Here is a 24131-nt window from a genome sequence, read left to right as displayed (position 1 = left end):
CTGTGACATCACTGTGTATACTATCCCTATACTGTGACGTCACTGTGTATACTATCCCTATACTGTGACGTCACTGTGTATACTATCCCTGTACTGTGAAATCACTGTGTATATTATCCCTGTGCTGTGACATCACTGTGTGTATTATCCCTGTACTGTGACATCACTGTGTGTATTATCCCTGTACTGTGACATGACTGTGTATACTATCCCTATACTGTGACATGACTGTGTGTATTATCCCTGTACTGTGACATGACTGTGTATACTATCCCTATACTGTGACATGACTGTGTATATTATCCCTGTACTGTGACATCACTGTGTATACTATCCCTGTACTGTGACATCACTGTGTATACTATCCCTGTACTGTGACATCACTGTGTATACTATCCCTATACTGTGACATCACTGTGTATACTATCCCTGTACTGTGACATCACTGTGTATACTATCCCTATACTGTGACGTCACTGTGTATACTATCCCTATACTGTGACATCACTGTGTATACTATCCCTGTACTGTGACGTCACTGTGTATACTATCCCTATACTGTGACATCACTGTGTATACTATCCCTGTACTGTGAAGTCACTGTGTATGCTATCCCTATACTGTGACATCACTGTGTATATTATCCCTGTACTGTGACATCACTGTGTGTATTATCCCTGTACTGTGACATCACTGTGTGTATTATCCCTGTACTGTGACATCACTGTGTGTATTATCCCTGTACTGTGACATCACTGTGTATACTATCCCTGTACTGTGACATCACTGTGTATATTATCCCTGTACTGTGACATCACTGTGTATACTATCCCTATACTGTGACGTCACTGTGTATACTATCCCTATACTGTGACGTCACTGTGTATACTATCCCTATACTGTGACATCACTGTGTATACTATCCCTGTACTGTGAAGTCACTGTGTATGCTATCCCTATACTGTGACATCACTGTGTATATTATCCCTGTACTGTGACATCACTGTGTGTATTATCCCTGTACTGTGACATCACTGTGTGTATTATCCCTGTACTGTGACATCACTGTGTGTATTATCCCTGTACTGTGACATCACTGTGTATACTATCCCTGTACTGTGACATCACTGTGTATATTATCCCTGTACTGTGACATCACTGTGTATACTATCCCTATACTGTGACGTCACTGTGTATACTATCCCTATACTGTGACGTCACTGTGTATTATCAGCCTGGTGCTATCTGGGGCATGTAGTGGTAGAGCACAGCTGGAGCAGGTCACGTGTTAGCAGCTGGCAAGTTTCAGGAAGTGTTACCTTGACGACTGGCCACTGCAGTTGCTGACGCAGTCGGACGTCACTCCACGTCATTTCCGCTGTGTCTGGCTGTGTTGTTGTGTTGAGGCGCCGGTGCCGGCTCTTTCATGGAGTGACCCTTGTGGGTGTCTAGGCGGCCGGCTCTGATGGTGTAGCGCCCCTCGATACAGGACATTGTCTGACATGGCCGGGTGCCCCGATTCCAAGGCGATGACTCTATCTCTCATCATCAAATGGGGCGGCCAGGAGTTCCCGCTGTCTGCCCTGACCGAGGAGGACACGGTGATGGATCTGAAGCATTCCCTGAAGAGCCTCACCGGGGTCCTGCCGGAGCGCCAGAAACTGCTGGGCCTGAAATACAAGGGTGAGAGGAGGCGCTGCCCCCGGTCCTAGTGCCCCAGGATATGAATGAGCACCCACGGGATCACTCCTAATGTGGGAACCTCACTGATCCTGAGAATGGAGGTGGTGGGAACCTGTCAGTGACAGAGAAGTGACCACAGGCGAAAGTCAATATGTGAAACCTTCAGCAGATCTGCACCTCAAACCAGGGGTCATGGGCCCCCAATAAGTGATCAGTGGCCGCTCCATCCCAATAAATAACTGATCAAAGGCCGGTTCCCCTTTTTCCTCCCAGTTCTGACCCTCATCCTCCCTAAAAAGTGATCACTCACTGCCCCCTTCCAATAAATAACTGCTCACTGGTTGGCGTCCCTTCTTGCCCCCCAGCTCCGTTCTCCATTCGTTACAAAAAAAATAAATCGCTAGTTGGGCCCCCGAAATAAGTATTTAGTGGATGCCCAACCCCAACATAAACAAGTGATGTGAAACCAGTATACCCCTGCACCCCAAATTACAGGTTGTACCCCCCCATCAAGCTATCACTGACTAAGACCCTCCCAAACACTGAATTCTGGCTACCCCATGTCCCACGTAACCAACTAGACACCCACTACATAGTGATTGTCTGTGCCCCCCTCCTTCCATAAAGCCAGTGTCTTGGCTGGTTGCTCCCCCTTTCTCCTAAACCAGTGACTCCCTTAACTGTAGATGAACCAGATACTCCCCTTCCCCTAAGACCATTGAATGGTCTGACTGCTCCTTTAGCCTCTTCCCTCCCCAGGCCAGTGGATGGACTGACTGCTCTTCCTTCCACAAGTGGTTGCACTGACTGCTCACTCCACCGTTGTCAGACCAGTGTTTGGTCCAGCAGTATTCCCATCCCCTAACTGTGGATGGACCATCTACTTCTTCCTACCCCCCAATAGACTGACTGCTCTTCCTTCCACCAGTGGCCAGGCCGACTGCTCTCCCCACCTGCCAGTGTATTGTTGTTCTTCTTAACCAGTGGGTGGACAAACTACTCCTTGCCACTCAATCAAGGGTACAGACCTTACTCCCAAACAATTGGCTGGATCAGCTGCTCCCCCCACCCCCCAAAAAAACTGTAAACATTCTCTGCCCTTTCTTTCCATCTTGCGTAGATGGGTGTTAATGTGGCATATCTTTGGTGCATTGCCCTTTCTTGTGCCAAAGAAGTGCCTTGTTGTTTGGGGTCTCACTTTTGGCTGGAGTAGGGGCCCCTTGGCCAAATAAATTTATTTTAACTTGTTCCAAAAATCTGGAATGAGTTATACATGAAGTCTATGCCACAGGGCAATGCGCTGAGACCGAATGCACTTAACAATTTAGGGGCATCAGTCGAGGACTTTAGAAAAGTCTAGTCTCAATAAATTCCCTGCAGTATATAACCCCGACATGATAGACTATATATATATTAACAAACTATACAACTCTGTTCAGAAAGTTTGTTCACTTGTGTTACTTACCGTGTCTAGATTATTGTCCAGAGCTTCATTCATAGTTCTGCATTTTCTCAGAATTCATAAAATCTGGTGATTTGTAGGTTTAGTCATGAGCTCTATGATCACCAGTAGAAATGTTATTACAAATCTGAATCATAATAGGGGGCAACTTGGGTCTGGAGAAAAGTATTCACAGGTGGTGACCACGTGTTGCCAGATGGTTAGCCAGCCCCTTACTGGTGTTGTGGTGTTCTTGGGATTATTGTAGCTATAGAGGTATATATAGAGCTATGTTCGTTCACATTTCCAGTATACTCATGTATTTGGTTTGTTATACCTTACAGGTAAACCAGCGGATAACAGCGTGAAACTGGGGGTCCTGAAGCTGAAACCAAATACGAAGATTATGATGATGGGAACTCGGGAGGAGAGTCTGGTAAATATATTCTGCTTTACACTTCTGTATCCCCTGTGTGTGGACTGTGAAACAAAACTTTACTCCATTGTCTCACAGTCCTCACATATGTGACTTTATAAGACAGTATAAGAAAAAATATATCTTTGTACTGTATTAGCCAGTGGATATGCAATGTAAAGATTGAGAGTCTTCACTAGTTGATACCTTTTATAATGGCTAACAAAAAATGATGACAGATTGTAAGCTTTCAGGACTACTCAGGTCCCTTCATCAGGCATGGTATATTCAGATATTGTGTAATACCATGCCTGATGAAGGGACCTGAGTAGTCCTGAAAGCTTACAATCTGTCATCATTTTTTGCTAGCCATTAAAAAAGGTATCAACTACTGAGGAGTCTCAACCTTTATAGACAGTAGTGATAGCAATACCAATACATTCTGACCTGCAAGTCTAGGATACACAGGATAGTTGTTGCTGCAGATAGAGCCAGCATACTGTAGCTGGCTTTCAATGGGGCCAAGAAAAGGTTGAAGGGGCCCTTGGGTTTTATACAGATGACTTATTCATAGGATATCCATTTATGTGATTGGTGGAACTTCAAATCCCAGACCTCACTCTGATCAGCTGATCTGACTGCATCAGGACGCTGTAAGCTATGTAGATGTATGTAGCTGGGATCAGCTCCTACTCAGATAATGGGTAGAGAGCAGGCAGTGGGTAGTGCCACCACTGTACAGTGGACAGCGCCACCAATATACAGTGGATGTGGCAGTGAATGACACCCAGACCTCACACTGTGCCTATTACTAGAAAAGGAGCAGAGTTGCTTCCTTGTTCTACATACATCTCTGTAGCTTCCAGCACTTTCAAGCAGCTAAATCATCTATGGATCATATACTGATGATCCATTATGTGGATAGGTCATAAGTATCAAAAACACTGGAGGGGGAACCAGAAAACGTATGTATAGAACCAGAACCAATGTATAGAATCTCCCATAAAATAGTGGGAAAAAAAGAAGCTTTAAAAATTTTTTTTTAAAAAGTTGTAAATCACTCCTTTCCCTAGAATACATTTCAAAGTAGAAAATTACTATATTACTATGAAACATACACATTAGGTATCCCTGTGTCTGAAAGTGCCCGGTCTACTGAATATAGGGTATCTGTAGTGCTCCTGTTCCGTCGGGAAGGGGTTAATAGGAGCACTGCAGATACCCTATATTCAGCCAGGCTGAATTCCAAGTGGGGGGGGGAATCCTCAAGCTTAGGGAAGGGGCAGACAGACAGACTACAACTACTGCAACCAAAATCTCTGACCATTTTAATTTTTGAAATTTTCCAGTAGCTGCTGCATTTTCCCCCCTAGGCTTATACTCGAGTCAATAAGTTTTCCCAGTTTTTTGTGGCAAAATTAGGGGCCTCGGCTTATATTCGGGTCGGCTTATACTTGAGTAGGTTCCAATGTCGTGAGGTCGATTATGGTCTTATAGGGAGCTCAATGATAAAAGATTTCCTCTAACTTTTTTTCTTTTTTTACATTTGTTCATATATTAAAAAATAAGGAAAAAACTTTCAAAAATAAAAATGACATTAAATAAAGTCCTATATATCTCGAAAAAAGGTGCACAAATTATTTGGATAACATGCGTTCTTTGATTTGCACGTTTCATTGTGATCACATTGTCATATGAACTCGGTTGAAACGAGTTACGTTTTGACATTTTACACTACACTTACCCAATTTTTCTGAAAAGCGGACAGAGCTGGCAAATTAGTAGAATTTACATTAAATCATAATTTGGCGCAGACTCGATTTTTCGGGAGCCTGGAGGGCCAGAGATGCATTTCACTACTGTACACAGGAAGGCTTGGCATGTATAACATAAGTCTTGATCAATTTTCATCCCATTTTATTTGATCATCTCTCTCACTCATATCTGATACCCTCTCTCGTCTCGTTCTCATACACATAGCACAGGATCTCGGTATTCTGGTTGCAAATAGAGAGTCTACAATTGATCTTATTAATATTCGTATTGGATGATGTATAATGGGTCGGAGAATTGTTGCACTCGATGGAAATGAAGACTAATTTCCTATTTGTTCCCATGATGTGGTGAGCCGGGGATGCAGCGGTGGGAAGTTCCGTTGCCTGTAGTAACCTTCAGTAGCCATCAGTGTATACAGATGGGTAGTAGCCCTTTTTAGAGATGAGCGAACACTGTTCGGATCAGCCGTTCCGAACAGCACGCTCCCATAGAAATGAATGGAAGCACCTGGCACGTACACTTTGCCGGCGGCCGGTCGCCATGCCAGGTGCTTCCATTCATTTCTATGGGAGCATGCTGTTCGGAACGGATGATCCGAACAGTGTTCGCTCATCTCTAGCCCTTTTCTTTCCCAATTCACTGAGGGGCCATTTTCTGTATTCTGTTGACATCACTTACCTTCTTATCCTGAGATTTTTCCCTCTACTAACTACTTAGTATGGCTCATTCTTTGGTTTCTTGCAGGAAGATGTGCTGGCTCCTCCACCAGACAACGATGATGTCGTCAATGACTTCGACATTGAAGAGGAGGTTGTGGAGGTGGAAAATCGGTACGTCTTAGGGCTTCCATTTTTAACCCTTTGAAAGTCTAGTTTTAGTACAATAATATCAACAAAGAGTGGTTTAAAATAAGGTGTGTTGTGGATCCAGTAGGGGGCGCCGCCTCAGTTTTGGTTGTGTTTGTTGAGTCACAGCTAACACACCTGGAGTCTCGGTGCATGGATGAAGTAAAGAATAGCTATATCTCTCCTATATGCAGCCCTAACCTACCTGGTTTGATGTGGATACACCAGGTGGTGCCTTCTGAGTAACCGTGTGTGTCATGTGAGGGTGACTCTGAGTGCATTCTGTGCATTCACCTCTATGGGGGGCTTCCATTCCTGACCTCCGATGACACTTACATGATACTTACAGACCATATGTCACAGGATGCACCTACTGGATGTACGGCATACCAGGCAGCAGCTTGTGTTACCCACTCCATTCTAGCACCTATCAAGCTTGTAACCCAGTACCTATGTACGTATATTACATGTGCTGCAGCCGTAAACATGCATAATGTGTGGATTTTGGGTCGTTTTTGTTTTGCCTTCCCTTTGCTTTTAATTGTACATTTTACCGATACATGCCAGCTGAGAGGACAGGCGCCATTCACCCCATGGACTGAATTGCAAATAAGGCCTGTAAAATGGTAGCAGCATCAGCTCCTCTGTGGGGGTCCCAGATGTCAGACCCCTTTCAATCTGATATTGATGAGCTATCCTAAGGATAGGTCATCAACAATCCCAGAATCCCGTTTAAAGCTGTTGTGGCATTAAGAACACTTATCCCCTGTCCAGTGGATAGAGCATAAGTGTACGACCGCTGGGTCCCCCAGTTATCAGGAGAATGGGGGACTGAAAGAACCACAAATCCTCCTTGTGAATGGAGCGTCAGTGCACTTGTGTGTCCGGTGCTCCATTCACTTCTATGGGGCTTCTGGAGATTATCGTCCTGGCAGCCCCATACAGGGTAGGAAAGAGGATAAGTCTTCTGTGAGCCACCTTCACCAATGTGGTGTTCTTTTTAGAGAAGAAAATCTGGCCAAGATTTCACGTCGTGTCAAAGACTACAAGGTAGAGGTCCTGAATCCCCCCAGAGAAGGGAAGAAACTGCTGGTGCTAGACGTCGACTACACTTTGTTTGGTTAGTATGTCGTCACTTTATGTTGTCCTCATATTTAGGCCGCAAGTTCACAGTATTCCTTAGTACAGGGTCACACAGGTTCTCTGTTGGGTGCCATGTGTACTGAGAATACCTCCTCACATTCAGAGTCTAATGGAGAAGGTGACAATTTTTTTGTATGGAATAAATTGGTGAAAAACCCTGAAGTTGGAGGAACAGAGTTATAGTATAAGTCCCTTGTATATGAATGGAAGATGCATTACAAAATGGATTTGCAAATGTGAATTCACTCCTAGAAGATCTGTAGCAGACATTTTGGCAAATCTGAATGGGGCTAGGAGAAAATAATGTGCTTGTGCGGACTCACACCCAGTCAGATGAATGGAACAGATTTTCGTTGCAGAAATTTCTGCAACAAATCTGCGACAAACAAATGAGAATTCACCTTAATATGGGAGTCTGCATGAGCTCTTAGACTGGTTGTCCAGGGATTCTTTTTACACTGAGTTGTGGTCTTTTAGGTACTATAGTTAGGGGTCCAGGGCTGGTTTGTGTGATCGGAACCAGCACCCAGCCCCTGAGTAGTTTGCCTCCTCTCACTTCTCAGGTAGCTGGCTTTACTATAGTCTACCTGTGAACATGGAAGAGGAAAGGTGAGGGCTTGGGGACGGGGTGCTGGTTCCAATCATGTGTCCACTACAAAATCCCCCAACCGAAAGGAAGTAAGTGTTAAGAGACCCCATTTAAGTGGTTTGTTCCAAAATCAACACTTATCACTTATTGCTAGAGACCATGATGAGTGTCTGATCATTGAGAATCTAATAGGTGAAACCCCCCACTAATCACAAGAACGAGGCACTCATGTCCCCATATGTACAGGTTTGCTCCTATGGAACTGCCGAAGATATCTTGCTATCTCTATCAGTCCCAAAGACTTTTAATGGAGTGGATGTGCAGTTGACACTACATTTAGACAAGGGACATTGTGATGTTTTGCAGTCTTCATTTCTTCCTTTAATCCTTTAGACCACCGATCATGTGCAGAAACGGGACTGGAGCTTATGAGGCCATACCTACATGAATTTCTTACCTCTGCTTATGAAGATTATGATATAGTAATATGGTGTAAGTCCTATATATCTTACTAGTGAAGTTGAAGGGGTTTCTGGGACTTTGATAGTTATGAACTATCCTTAATATTGGGTAAAAGCACTCCAGTAAAAAAAAAATTGAAATTGTGCACAAAGGCAAATATATTAGAGCCTTGATCTGAATGTAATATATGCACTGGGGCGCATTTACTAGTACTAAGTTTTAGACAGTGAAAACCTAGACTAGACATTCTTAAACTCTGTTAGTTACTAACGCTGCTTGAGACATCTGGCCCATTATTAGACTGTCTAGTCTAATGTTATACCATTTATTAGTTGGCTTAGATTAGGACAAAAAATGTGGAAAATTATGGGTTCATTTTTGGCACAAGTTGCAATTTAGCTCATCCCACAAGTCATAAAAAATGTGTAAAACAATTGATAAATGTGGCAAAGGCAGCTTTTGGTGCAAATAATGCCAGATATCTGATGCATTTTGCTTAGTAAATCTACTGTAGTGTGTGCAACAGAGGAGGTCAGTGCTCCACAGGAGAGCACATAACTGTACAATAAAGCCGCAGGCTCATTTTCGGAGTGCTTCTGACCTTTCATCACCTCCAATTCAAGGCTCCACTAATTCCAGCACAGTTGGATTTTTCTTTTCTTAAATTTTCTCTCTATCCCCCTAGTTTCTGAGCAACAAGCACAGTTAGTTTTGATGTCTGATGTGCTATGTAAGCTCTGTAATGAAAGAAGGGTGGTGTCAGCAAGGGGACATGATTCAGAGCACCAATCAGAAGCAGCCAGTGTCAGAGCTCAGAGTCACACCCCCTTCTCTGCTCCTGCCTGACACCGCCTTCCTGACAGTACAGAGTCTAAATAGTATATCAGGCAACAAAACTAACTGCAATAATTGCTCGGGAATGGTGGGGGCTAGAAAAAAAAATCTCAACTGTGCCGGAATCAATGCAGGGCTGGTTAGTAAAGAATGTAAAGAGCTGGACCTGGAAGTGGTAAAAGGTCTTCTTTAATATTGGACCTCTGTTCTTTGCACTGTTATTCTGCTTTGACTAATAGAAGCGAGTCCTATTATTGTTTTATCTAGTAAATAGTTTTACACACATATCTATAGTACATACTGTATGTATATTAGTATTGTTCTCTGTACATGATTATTACCTTTTTGAGTATTTATTTTTCTCTTCCATTTTATAGCGGCAACCAGCATGAAATGGATAGAAGCCAAAATGAAGGTGAGCTGCAGAGTTTTACATCAGTTTCATAGGCGTATCGTATGCCAACCACTGCAGTATCAGTCTGAGGTCCTTGATCCCACCAGATAAAATGATTCTTGGGGCTCACATCCAACAACACCTAGTAAATAGACCATAGTACCCTTCAAATTTGGGTGTCTTCTGCTGGACCATTATTGTGTTAGAGCCTGAGCCTCCTCGGGGGATCCCCTGATACTCTGGTGGGCCTACCGGACAATGGATCTCTCTTATGAAAAATGTTTGTAGCTACTAGCAGCATACCAGGCTCCCCGATGGGCTCTGGGTTGTGTCCTGGCCAGGGTACCAGTGTGCTAGAAAAAACAGTAAAGGGGGTTCAGGGCTAAACTAGTACTACAACACATTATTACTCATAATCAGTGGTCCCAAAAGTCAGACCCCCCCCCCACCTGTCATAAATAGGAATACTCTACAGCTGGATGAAATGTCACTACTCGCCTATATTGAGCTTAGCTGTCACCACTATGTGATCTGAGGGAGTCTGACACCCGCACCCAGCAAAGATCAGCTGTTCCGGCAGGCTCCAGGTACTGGTAGCAGATGCAGTCTTCTCCTATTGAAGTAATAGGACTGGATCTGCAGTCCCCAGGGTCACCACTATACAGTGGATCTTGCTGCAGCACGTTTCCTATTACTAGATCTGCTCCCCATCTACTGCAGCAGCTTCCGGTACCTGGAGGCTGCTGAAATACCTGATCTGTGTGGGGTCCTCCACAGCTCAGCTATTAGTATAAAATTTGTAATGGGGTCATAAAAACCCTTTATTATTTCTGATGCATTTTGTGCACTTAAAATACAGCCTGATGCGATACTTAATTTTTCTTTTATTGGTAATCCCACTTTGTCTTGTTTTTTTTAATCTAGGAGTTGGGCGTCAGCACAAACGCCAGTTACAAGATCACTTTCATGTTGGACAGTGCGGCTATGATCACAGTGCACACACCCAGAAGAGGCCTCATTGATGTAAGCACATGTCAGGATTCGGGTAACACCTTCTGTAACATCTTATCTCTTCCTATAAATAACAATAAGACATTCCAGCCTTTACCCTCAGACCATGAAGCCTGCCGTCAGAGCTTTACATCCAATGACAAAAACAATGGTGTCCCTGAGTTTTTAGCTTTATTTCCCATTAGCCTGAAAAGTTGGTGGAACTAAAGGCGCCATACTTGTTATTATTCACCAATTATTTAACCGGTTAAGGACCGCTGGCCGTAAATTTACGGCCAGCAGTCCTGGTCTCTAAGACCAGCCGATTGTAAGTTTACGGCCGGTCTTCAGAGACTCACTAGGCAGGGGGTGGGGCGGGGGGAGGTCAGGGGTTAGGTGTTACTGACACCTAACCACCCCCTCAACAACGTTCAGTCGGACTCAGTTTCGACTGAACGTTTTAACCCTTTCGATCGTGCCGTGAAACATCACGGCGCGATCGAAAGGGATCCGCCGGCAATTGAAGGTGATCGGCACCCCCCGCGGCGAGTTCGGGGGGTGCCGATGTCAGTAAAAGGTAGTCTGGGGTCTGGCCAGTGACCCCAGACTACCGGAGCCCCCACATACCTGGTTGATCCTGCCGACCGATGGAGGAAGTGAGCGATGTGTCTCACTTCCTCTGCAGCTTGCAGGACACGAGCAGGCTTGTGTCCTGCAAGCTACTATACAGAATCAGTTGATGCTTTCATCAAAGCATCAACTGATTCAAGTGTCCTAAAGGGACACATGAAAAAGTTAAAAAAAAAAAGTTTAAAAAAAAAATAAAGTGTATGAAAAAAGTAATAAAGTTATAAAGCCCAAAAATCCCTTTTTCTCTATACAAAATGAATTATATAAAAAAAGTACTAAAAATTAATAAAAACAATGCATATTTGGTATCGTCGCGTCCGTAACAACCTGTACAATAAAACTGAAATAATATTTAATGTATACGGTGTACATCTGAAAAAAAAAACCGAAAAAACCCGCCGGAAGTAATGATTTTTCACCATATCACCTTACAAAATATGCTATAAAAAGTGATCAAAAAATCATATGCACCCCACAACAGTACCAATAAAAAGCGCAGGTTGTCCCGCAAAAAATAAGCCCTCAACCAACACTGTCAACCGAAAAATAAAAATGTTACGCCTCTCAGAAGATGGCGATGCAAAAATCACTGATTTATGTCCCCAAATGTGTTTTTGTTCTGCAGAATTAGTATCGCATAAAAAAATACTATAAATGAGGTATCGCCGTAACCGTACCGACCTGCAGAATAAAGGGAACATGTTACTTATACTGTACGCTGCATGGCGCAAAATTTAAAGGGTACAACTCAATGCCAGGATTTTTTTATTTTTTTATTTTTTTTTTAAATCCAGCAAGAAAGAGTTAATAAAATGTATTCAGTATGTTGTAGGCACCCCAAAAATGGTGTCATTACAAAATACATCACATCCCGCAAACAACAAGCCCTTATATGGCCGCGTCACCAAAAGAATAAAGAAAATATAGCATCTACCAATGTGAAGACAAAAAAACCCCAAATCGCCAAATTATTAGAATACAACTGGCGGCGTCAGGAAGGGAATATATAAGCAGTGTGAGCGAATATCAGGGGACACCCCAGATTTACAGCTTATGAGGGAACAGATACCAGAAGTGACCCCCAAAGTGACCCCAGAGTGACTCCCCCAATCATAGGAGCTACTGGGACATAGTAGGGAATTTGGTGTTTGCAATGTTCTCCGCACAGCTTATATATTCCCTCTTCGCCATCCGCTGTGCAGTCACGTCTGGGATACTAATACTCACTACACCCCCTGATACATTCTTTGAGGGGTGCAGTTTTCAAAATGGGGTCACTCCTTTGGGGAATCCACTTTTCTGGTACCTTACAGGCTCTACAAACATGACATGGCGTCCAGATACCAAACATCTGAATCTGTACTCCAAAAGCCTCATCGCGCTCCTTCCCTTCTGCGCCCTGCTGTGCGCCCAAACTGCAGTTTATGCCACATGTATGACACATGTATGACACTGGTGTACCCCGGATAACGGACGTAATGTCATATGTGGGAATAAACTGATATTAGGGCACAGCCGGACACAGAAGGGAAGAAGGGTCATTTGGTTTTTGGAGCGCAGACGGTTTGGTTTTTGGATGCCATGACACTTTTGTAGAGCTGAAACGCCAGTAAAGTGGAATCCCCTGATATGAGACCTTATTTTGGAAACTACACCCCTGAAGGATTTCTCCAGGGGTACAGAGAGCATTTTAACCCCCAAGTGTTGCTATAACTTATTATCCATAAATGAATACGAAGCTGATTGTGAGAGGTGAAAATGACCATTTTTCCAGGAATACGTCATTTCAGTGCGTAATATGTAGTGCCCGACTTGTATCAGAGATGAACGCTCTAAAAGCTGTTGTGCCCGGGATACCCACTTACCAGTTTTTGGAGTGTCTCTGCTGACATAAGTTGGGCACAACATATCGGGTACTGAAATGGCGAATCTCTGGAAAATTTTCATTTTTAACTTCTCATTATCAGTTGCGATTTCATTTCTGGAAACTAAATAAATGCAACACTCAAGGGTGAAAAATGCTCGCTACTCCATTTGATAAATCCCATCAGTGGGCTAGTGTCCAAAATGGGGTGACATGTCTGCGGATTCCACTTTATTGACAATTCAGGGGCTTTGCAAAAGTGACGTCCAAAAACCAAACTGTGCTCCAGAAACCAAAATAGCGCTCCTTCCCTTCTGCGCCCTGCTGTGTGCCCAAACTACAGTTTATGACACATGTATGACACTGGTGTACCCGGGATAACGGACATAATGTCATATGTGGGTATAAACTGATATTAGGGCACAGACGGACACAGAAGGGTTATTGGGTTTTTGGAGCACAGATGGTTTGGTTTTTGGATGCTATGACACTTTTGCAGAGACCCTAAACTTGCCCCTACAAAATGGGGTTTACAGTTACCTCCAGGTCTCTCCAAAAGGAACATGGCCCCCAGAAAGTCCCTCTAAATCTGTACCCCAAAAGCTAAAAAGCGCAGTGCTCCTTCCCTTCTGAGCCCTGCTGTGTGCCCAAGCAGCAGTTTACACCCACATATATATTTTTTTGCCCCTCGGGATGGCCCCTTAATAGTTTTAGGAGTGCAGGTCTCTGACAACACAAAGTGGGTGCAACGTATTGGGCACCGAAATGGCAGATTTCTTTCAAAATTTCAATTTTCATTTTGGACATTCATTTTTTGGAAGCATTTTAGGCACAAAATGATAATACCCCTTGATTCATTCCTTGACAGGTGTAGTTTATAAAATGGGGTCACTTTTGAGGGGTTTCCATTGTATTGGTACTTTAGGGGCTCAGCAAATGTGACATGGCACCTGAAAACTATTCCAGCCACATCTGCCCTCCAAAATCCAAATAGCTCTCTTTCCATTCTGAGTCCCACCATGTACCCATACAGCAGATTATGGCCACATATGGGGTACTGCTGTGTTCAGGAGAAATTTTGTAACAAACTGTGGGGGGCTTTTAATTCTTTAACTACTTGTAAAATTAAAAATATGGCGCTAAATGGACGATTCATTGGGAAAAAAAGTAATTTTTCATTTTTACGTCCCAATGTTAATAAAATCTGTGAAACAGCTGTGAGGCCAAAATGCTCACTATACCCCTAGATAAATTCTATGAGTGGTGTAGTTTCCAAAATGGGGTCACTTTTAGGGGGTTTCCACTATATTGATAATTTAGGGGCTCTGCAAATGCGACATGGGACTTGAAAAATATTCCAGCAAAATCTGTCCTTCAAAAGCCAAATAGCCCTCTTTCCATTCTGAGCCCCGCCATGTTCCCATACAGCAGATTATGACCACATATGGGGCATTTCTGTGTTCAGGAGAAATTGTTTAACGAACTTTATGGAGCTTTTTCTCCTTTATCTTCTTGTGAAAATGAAAAATTTGGGGCTAAATTGACAGTTTATTGGAAAAAAAGTAATTTTTCATTTTCATGCCCCAATGTTAATAAAATCTGTGAAACAGCTGTAGGGTCAAAATGCTCACTCTACCCTTTCATATGTTCTGTGGGGGGTGTAGATTCCAAAATGGGGTCACTTTTAGGGGGTTTCCACTGTATTGGTACTCTAGGGGCTCTGCTAATGAGACATGGCACCTAAAATTATTCCAGCGAAATCTGCCATCCAAAAGCCAAATAGCGCTCCTTCCATTCTGAGCCCCGCCATGTTCCCATACAGCAAAATATGGCCACATATGGGGTATTGCCGTGTTCAGGAGAAATTGTTTAACAAACTGTGGGGGGCTTTTACTCCTTTAACCCCTTGTGAAAATTAAAACTTTGGGGATAAAGTGACATTTTAGTAATTTTTCATTTACACATCCCAATGTTAGTAAAATCTGTGAAACAACTGTAGGGTCAAAATGCTGACTATACCCCTTGATGAATTCTGTGAGGGGTGTAGATTCTAAAATGGGGTCACTTTTGGGGGGTTTCCATTGTTTTGGTACTCTAGGGGCTCTGCAAATGAGGCATGGTGCCTGAAAATTATTCCAGCAAAATCTGCTGTTCACACACCCAGTGTCGCTCCTTCCCTTCCATGCACTGCCGTGTGCCCAAAAATCAGTTTACACCCACATGTGGGGTATTTCTGTGCAAGGGAGAAATTGCATAACAAAATGTGAGATGCATTTTCTCCTTTAACCCTTTGTGAATGTGTTAATTTTAGGTCTAAATGAATGTATTAATGAAAAAAAAATGAAATGTCTAAATTTCACTTCCATATTATTTTTAATCTTATGAAAAACTTAAAGGGTTAACAAACATCCCAAATGCTGTTTTGAATAATTTGAGGGGTGTAGTTTTGAAAATGGGGTGATTTATGGGGGTTTCTATTATACAGGCCTTTATAATTCCTTACAGAACTGAAGCGGTCCCTAAAAAATTGGTTTGGGGAATTTTCTTGCAAATCTAGAAAATCGCTGTTACACTTGTAAGCCTTGTAACATCCAAAATAAATTAAAAGACAATCAAAAGATGATGCCGATATAAAGCAGAGATATGGGAGATAATATTTATTTATGTATTTAGGTGGTATGACTATCTGCCTGAAAAGCAGAGAATTTCACATTTTGAAAATTGCAATTTTTTCCAAATTTCCATCAAATTTCCTAGGTTTTTTTATAAATAAATACAAAAATATTGATTAATATTTACCACTAACATGAAGTATAATGTGTTACGAAAAAAACAGTCTCAAAACCACTTGTGTAAGTTAAACCGTCTCAAAGTTATTGCCATTTAAAGTGACACATGTCAGTTTTGAAAAAAAAAAGGCCTGGTCTTTAACATACTTTTGGGCCTGGTCCTTAACCGGTTAAAGACATTTCCCAGATGTAACACGTTAAATGGAGTCTGTCAGGTCCAACTTGCCTCTATACTAATAATAGTGCCATGTCGGGGTCTTCAATAGGAGCAGAAGCAAAGCTGTGACCATAAACCAGAGGTTCTCAAACTTATTTTGTCTACCGCCCACTTTGAGAATTAATTATTTTCTAGCACCCCCCCAAATTTTTTTTACTTTACTACATCTTAAGAATCACAATCGCAGTCATTATGTTAATAATTAAATTATGTGTGTCATGTGAAAATAAGACTTTCTGATGAGGGTAATGTAAACACCATTTTGTAATATTAGGAAAACTTTTATTCATGTTATTAGAACAAACATTTCGATTTTAATTTTAAAACTAATCTAATGTGAAGGATGAATTTGATGATTTTTAACAAGTTTGTTAATATCAGGCTCGAATTTACTCAAAAACAGCTGTAAGTCACCGCGTTCGGTAATCTGCAACCGATTTGCAAATCTGCAAAGTTTGTTAAAAGCAAAAAAACAATTTTAAAGGGGTAGCCTCATGAAGTTTGATCTGCCTTCTAAGCTGCCTAAAAATCTTCTTTCTTCCTGTTTGCTCGCATCAATTATCCCCACCCCCAAATTAGCGTGTAGCTCCGCCCGCCACATAGCGTGATCCTATGGGATGACTGAAGGGCCTGTGATGTCATCAAAAGGTCCTGTAGACTTGGATTTACCTTGTACGGAGTTTCCTAAAGGACCTGGCTCCTCTGCCCACTAGCAGCCTGCTCTATATAATAAAGCTTTATCCTAGTGAACAGAGAGACCAGGTCCTTTAGCCCAGTAGGATTTAGACTGCTTTATATAAGAAAGCAGCACTTATTCCACACCCCCCCCCCCTCTATCTCACAGCAGGGAGCTAGGTGATGTGTATGTGATGTGTATGTGTGGTGCAGACACAGGCTGGCTCCGTACACTCAGCCCCCCTCCTCTCTCCCCCCACACAGCAGGGAGCTACGTCATGTGGCTCCCTCAGCAATGAGCAGGGGGCCAGGTTCTAGTGTCCAGAATGAAGTGAATAAAGTAAGATAGTGGACAAACAAAGCAGTTTTGCTGAAGCAGTGTATTTAGGAAAAGTCTTAAATCCACATTAACAAGCAGTATAGATAGAATCATTGTTATGATACCACCCCTTTAAATTAGCCATCGCCCCCCTAAACCGCTTCAACGCCCCCCAATCTTCTCTGTGCCCTTTACTGCCCCCCTATAGGCCTCCAGCGCCCACAAGGGTCGTTATCGCCCACTTTGAGAAAGACTGCCATAAACCAACGAAGCAATGCAGAGGGAGTCATCTTTTAATGAACATGCAAATTAGCTAGGAGGTGCATTGGGGGTGGAGCCTGATTTACCATATTTGGCTGCAGACAGAGAATGAAAATGAAACCTGGCCAGAGGGGTTCATTTGGGATTTACTCTAGAGGAGAGCCTGAGCTCATGCAGTTTTCTGTGAGCACACCTGGCAAATCAGGCTCCGCCCCTTGTGCACTTGCAGGGTAATTTGCACTTAACTTAAACAGATGATTATCTCTGCAGTGTTTCTTCATTTTGCGGCTATACAGGTATGTTTCTGATCCTACTAAAAGTCCACACACAGCACTATCCGTGTTTTAGGAGACATTTTGAACTTTACAAAATCCTCCAGTATGAGGGGGTTTTTTTTCTCCATTTTTACGGCATAATTTAAAGAGGACCTTTCATGTCCTCAGGCACATGTGGTTTATATACCACTAGAAAGCTGACACTGTGCTGAATTCAATGCGCTGTCAGCTTTCCCGTTATATGCGCTGAGGCAATAGATATCAATGCCGTTACTGATCTCTGCCCACTGTCAGAAGGTTGTTCCTGATAGTGTAGCTGGCCTGTGAGGTACGCCCCCCGACAGTACTCGTCCTTAGCCCTGTACTGTCAGAGGGGGCGTTCCTTACCGCTCGCCAATAATACTAAGCTTTGAAGAACACCCCCCAGTACTAGTCTGTGGACGAGTACTGTCAGGCCTCATAGCCCAGATAGACTGTAAGGAACGCCGTTCTGACAGTTGGCATAGATCAGTGCTGATATCGCTTTCCCCGGGGCACATAACGGGAAAGCCGACAGTGCGCTGAATTCAGTGCACTGTTGGCTTAATGGCAGTATATAACACTGCACGTGCCTGAGGACATGAAAGGACCTCTTAAATGCACCAGATGAAACATTAAAGTGGGCTGGAATTGGGGTAAAATGCAATTCTGCCATGGTTATGGTGGCTTCAATTTTATGGCTTTCACACAGTTGACACATGCAACCTATGGAGCAGCTTAATGTACCTACAGCCGGTATTGGGAAGGGGTTAAAGGGTATATCCGGGGAATAATGAAGCTTACGACTATGTTCCCTGTAATCGATAAGCTTTATTACTAATATATAGTGTAGCCTTATTCCCAGCAGACCCAAGGTAGTGCAAGGATAATATTTGGGCTGTGGGGGACAGGCTTATATATATATATATATATATATATATATATATATATATATATATATATATATATAGTCCTATGAAAAAGTTTGGGCACCCCTATTAATCTTAATCATTTTTAGTTCTAAATATTTTGGTGTTTGCAGCAGCCATTTCAGTTTGATATATCTAATAACTGATGGACACAGTAATATTTCAGGATTGAAATGAGGTTTATTGTACTAACAGAAAATGCGCAATATGCATTAAACCAAAATTTGACCGGTGCAAAAGTATGGGCACCCTTATCATTTTATTGATTTGAATACTCCTAACTACTTTTTACTGACTTACTGAAGCACACAATTGGTTTTGTAACCTCAGTGAGCTTTGAACTTCATAGCCAGGTGTATCCAATCATGAGAAAAGGTATTTAAGGTGGCCAATTGCAAGTTGTTCTACTATTTGAATCTCCTCTGAAGAGTGGCATCATGGGCTACTCAAAACAACTCTCAAATGATCTGAAAACAAAGATTGTTCAACATAGTTGTTCAGCGGAAGGATACAAAAAGCTGTCTCAGAGATTTAACCTGTCAGTTTCCACTGTGAGGAACATAGTAAGAAAATGGAAGACCACAGGGACAGTTCTTGTTAAGCCCAGAAGTGGCAGGCCAAGAAAAATATCAGAAAGGCAGAGAAGAAGAATGGTGAGAACAGTCAAGGACAATCCACAGACCACCTCCAAAGAGCTGCAGCATCATCTTGCTGCAGATGGTGTCACTGTGCATCGGTCAACTATACAGCGCACTTTGCACAAATAGAAGCTGTATGGGAGAGTGATGAGAAAGAAGCCGTTTCTGCACGTACGCCACAAATAGAGTTGCCTGAGGTATGAAAAAGCACATTTGGACAAGGCAGCTTCATTTTGGAAACAAAAATTGAGTTGTTTGGTTATAAAAAAAAAAAGGCGTTATGCATGGCGTCCAAAAAGAAACAGCATTCCAAGAAAAACACATGCTACCCACTGTAAAATTTGGTGGAGGTTCCATCATGCTTTGGGGCTGTGTGGCCAATGCCGGCATCGGGAATCTTGTTAACCCCTTAACGCTAAATCACGTACCTGTACGTCAGGGAATGTGGTTAGTTCCCGCATTCCCACGTACCTGTACGTGATTGAGATTGCACGGGCTCAGAAGCAGAGCCCGTGCGATCTCCACGGGAGGCCGGCTGTATCTGACAGCCAGGCTTCCCCTGTAGCAGCAGGGACGGTGATTGCACCGACCCCTGCTGTTTAACCCTTAAGGTGCCATGATCCATAGTGATCATGGCACCCTAGGGGTTTGGCCAGGCTATAAAGCAGTCTGCCGGCAGCATCAGGAGTCTGTGTGAGCTGTAATTTACAGCTACACGCTGCTCCTTAATCCCTCCCCCCATCGGAGTGAGCTCCGATGGGGGGAGGGTTAACCCCTTGGATGCCAGGACGAGTGGAAGCTAGTCTATGCATCTGCATAGCTAGCTTCCTCTATAGACTGCAATACACGTGTATTGCAAGTCTATAGTTAGTATAGAACCAGTGATCCTCTCTGATCACTGGTTCTAGTGTGCTTACAGCACAAATGTAAAAAAGTTTAAAAAAAAAAAATAATAAAGTGTGTAAAACAAACAAACAAAACAAACATAGTTACATTTCTTGTAAATCTGGAAAATCGCTGTTACACTTGTAAGCCTTGTAACGTTCAAAATAAATTAAAATACAATCAAAAGATGATGCCGATATAAAGCAGAGATATGGGAGATAATATTTATTCATGTATTTGGGTGGTATGACTATCTGCCTGAAAAGCAGAGAATATCACATTTTGAAAATTGCAATTTTTTCCTAATTTCCATCAAATTTCCTATTTTTTTTTAATAAGTAAATACAAAAATATTGATTAGTGTTTACCACTAACATGAAGTATAATGTGTTACGAGAAAACATTCTCAAAATCACTTGTGTAAGTTAAAGTGTCTCAAAGTTACTGCCATTTAAAGTGACAAATGTCAATTTTGAAAAAACAGCCCTGGTCCTTAACATACTTTTGGGCTGTGTCCTTAAGGGGTTAAAGTTGAGAGTCGCATGGATTCCACTCAGTATCAGCAGATTCTTGAGAATAATGTTCAAGAATCAGTGACGAAGTTGAAGTTACGCCGGGGATGGAGATTTCAGCAAGACAATGATCCAAAACAATCCTCAGGCATTCATGCAGAGGAACAATTACAATGTTCTGGAATGGCCATCCCAGTCCCCAGACCTGAATATCATTGAACATCTGTGGGATGATTTGAAGCGGGCTGTCCATGCTCGGCAACCATCTAACTTAACTGAACTTGAATTGTTTGTCCAAAATACCTTTATCCAGGATCCAGGAACTGATTAAAAGCTACAGGAAGCGACTAGAGGCTGTTATCTTTGCAAAAGGAGGATCTACTAAATATTAATGTCACTTTTCTGTTGAGGTGCCCATACTTTTGCACCGGTCAAATTTTGGTTTAATGCATATTGCGCATTTTCTGTTAGTACAATAAACCTCATTTCAATCCTGAAATATTACTGTGTCCATCAGTTATTAGATATATCAAACTGAAATGGCTGTTGCAAATACCAAAATATTTAGAACTAAAAATGATTAAGATTAATAGGGGTGCCCAAACTTTTTCATGGGACTGTAAGTAATAAATCTTTATTATTCCTCACATAACCCCTTTAAAGGCACTTTCTAGTGAATAAATATATTAGTTACATATTGAATGTTCTGCAGCTTTCTCAGATATTATTTCAGTTCATTGCTATTTCTCTTTTTGCTGTTAGTAAATTCTTACTTACTGAAAGGCTGGACCTAATACTTCTCACCATTATAACGCATACATTTGTTTGTAAGGTGAAGCCACTTGGGGTCATATGGGGCAAATATGGAGAATTCTACAGTAAGAAGAATACCATAATGTTTGATGATATTGGGAGGAATTTCCTGATGAATCCACAGAATGGATTAAAGGTTAGTAACATAAAAGGAATGCAGTATATACAACGCAGACTGATGGGTAGTGCAATGTTATGTGTCACTCATCATATGGGTATTGTTATCTCTTATCTATCTATCTTTCTGTCTTTTTATCTACATATCTTATAGCCATTTATATGTCTTTCTCATAACTACATCTATCTATCTATCTATTATCTATCGGTCTATCTATCTATCATCTATCGGTCTATTATCTATCTATCTATCTATCTATCTATCTATCTATCTATCTATCTACTGTATCTATCTCAGTGCTACACATATCTGTTTTCTTGCACAGATCAGGCCTTTCATGAAAGCACACTTGAACCGGGATAAGGATAAAGAACTATTGAAGCTGTCTCAATACCTTAAAGAAATTGCTAAACTAGAAGACCTCTCAGAGCTTAACCACAAACACTGGGAAAGGTGAGTGCTTTTCTCATATATGTAGTACAGGTAAGTATTAAATAGTTAGTAAACCCTTAAGAAATAGCAGGAGCTGCAGGGAGTGCAGCCACAGATCACAAGGAGTGCCCATGTGTCCCCTTTGTGTATTGAGTGGTGCACATTCTTGACCATTGCTCTATTCACTGTGGTGACACTGGAGGAGTGCTGTACTCTGCTTTCTATTTTATTTGCATAAAAGTGAATAAAATGCTGGTCACGTATACAGACTACCACTCCACTTACATGGGGAAACCCTTTCACGTGTGTAGAAGGCATAAGTATTGTTCATGAGAAATCACCATAATAAAGGTCCCAACTCTTCATCTGTTGGCTACAAAGAGTGTCTCTTGTTCTGGAAGACATGTCCACTCTTGGATTGCACAACCTATTGATTGGAATGGACACTATATGTAATTCTTCATTTGACCTGTGGTGGGGCTGCAGGGAAATAAAACACTTACTGACTGCTTTAGCCCCATCTTACAGCTGATCCCAGCCATGGGACACTTTCTGATCTGCTTATTGTCCCCACACCCTTTTAACCAGTATCCTTTCCCCTTTAACCAGTTTCCCTTTCAAATCAAATCAAAGAAGCTTTATTGGCACGTCCAAATAGATATTTGGTATTGCCAAAGCAAGTAAAGTGGGGGAGAGAGTTGGGGTTGGGGGGATGGTGGTGGGGCTGATTTGGGGTATAATAGTCTTTGGGGTCTCATCTTCCCCTGAGTTGGTGGCATGCGGACACATATTGGGCAGCGATCTCCACAGTCGACTCCTCTTTTCCAGTAGGATGTAGAATTTCCTCTTCTCATCATCTGATTGGATTAAAACAAGTCGGAAGAGCTTTATTGGTGCCAGAGGGAATGGTTGGTATGGGGGGGGGTAATTAGGAGGGGTGGGGCACGTTGGGATGGGGTCTGGGGGTTAATTGGGGGGGGGGGGGGCAGAAATATCCGGGGGTGAATGGGTGATTTCCCTTTAACTTTAATCTCACGGCCTAGATTTCCTCTCATCTTTTTCTTCTCCTTATCTTTGCAGATATCTCTCAAAAAAACAAGGTCAATAGTGGATCGTAATAATGAGCCTCACGTCAAGAGATCTCTTGGGAGGGGGCGGCATGGACGCGCTGTGGAGTTAAAACTTGAATGTTGGGTCATTTTTCCTTTTTTTTTTTTTTTCCCCCCTCTAGTTCGTAGCGACTAAGCACCTAAAACTCATTTTGAGAAGTTCCTTTGCCCTGCTTTACCAATGATGAGAGTATTCAGATGCCGTGCCACAGTGCTTTCTGCGTATGATCAACTTTTGATAAATCTGATTATTTTTATTTATATTTTTTATACCGACTGCTCAGTAAATGGAATTGTTTTCGTCTTCAGCTTCCATCATTTGTTTTCTCTACACTTATAGTTGCTTTTGAGTTGCGGATCAGAGCAGCTTTCTATGATTTACCAAACATTGAGGATCTCTACAAAAAAGTACGAGATATGCCAATGATATATCAATAAAATATAACATGGCCTTAAAGCAGTGAGATTTTTTTATTCCATATGTGTGTATGATGCAGCTTTCTTTAGAAGGTTACAATACTTCTTACATCTTTCTGAGCTGGTTTTGACTCAGGTCACATGACTGGAACCAGCACCCGGCCCCGAGTCACTTCGCCTACTGCCTGTACTATGGCGGCTGGCTGAATACATAATTATAATTGTAACGTCAGACATCTTAGTACAAGTAACGCAAGAGGAAGGGGGCTGGTTCTAATCACATGACACGGGTCAGAACCAGCCAAGAAATCCCTGGATGGTCCATGATAAAACATGGGTGAAGTAAGTAGTGGAGAACTCCTTTAATCTGTAATCCAGAATGTCTGATAATCCAGTGTGTATAAGTACAGTATATTGTGGAATTTCCCATGAGGATAGGCCATGAATATCAGATCTAAAGTGAATATCAAAGAGGCACCGGCACGAGTTCCATATCTCATGGGACACCTCTGTGACATCCATATGCCATAACAGGGCATGAGGAAAGGGGGTTAGGTTTGGGATTATATGTTAGGCGCAGTACGGCCTCTTCACCCCTTACAATCTATGGTCATAGACTGTTTTGTGGCTGTGCTTGATATTTCATCTCTTGCATGGG

At 42.3% G+C, this 24131-nt stretch overlaps 1 protein-coding gene across 1 annotated transcript; it reads left to right on the top strand.

The window, feature by feature from the left end:
• The first annotated feature begins 1371 nt into the window (after nucleotides 1-1371).
• Nucleotides 1372-23513, top strand: UBLCP1 (ubiquitin like domain containing CTD phosphatase 1). Its single transcript, XM_075274905.1, has 10 exons — nucleotides 1372-1683; nucleotides 3469-3560; nucleotides 6060-6145; nucleotides 7165-7280; nucleotides 8286-8384; nucleotides 9566-9603; nucleotides 10507-10605; nucleotides 21417-21533; nucleotides 21841-21968; nucleotides 23028-23513. The coding sequence occupies exons 1-10, from the start codon at nucleotides 1503-1505 to the stop codon at nucleotides 23053-23055; spliced, it is 984 nt and encodes a 327-aa protein (XP_075131006.1). The 5' UTR covers nucleotides 1372-1502; the 3' UTR covers nucleotides 23056-23513.
• Nucleotides 23514-24131: the final 618 nt, after the last annotated feature.

Source organism: Leptodactylus fuscus, chromosome 5 (genome assembly GCF_031893055.1).
Source record: "Leptodactylus fuscus isolate aLepFus1 chromosome 5, aLepFus1.hap2, whole genome shotgun sequence".
In the NCBI taxonomy this organism is placed as follows: Eukaryota; Metazoa; Chordata; class Amphibia; order Anura; family Leptodactylidae; genus Leptodactylus; species Leptodactylus fuscus.
Note: the sequence above shows the minus strand (reverse complement) of the source record. Positions and strands in the feature narration are given on the sequence as shown.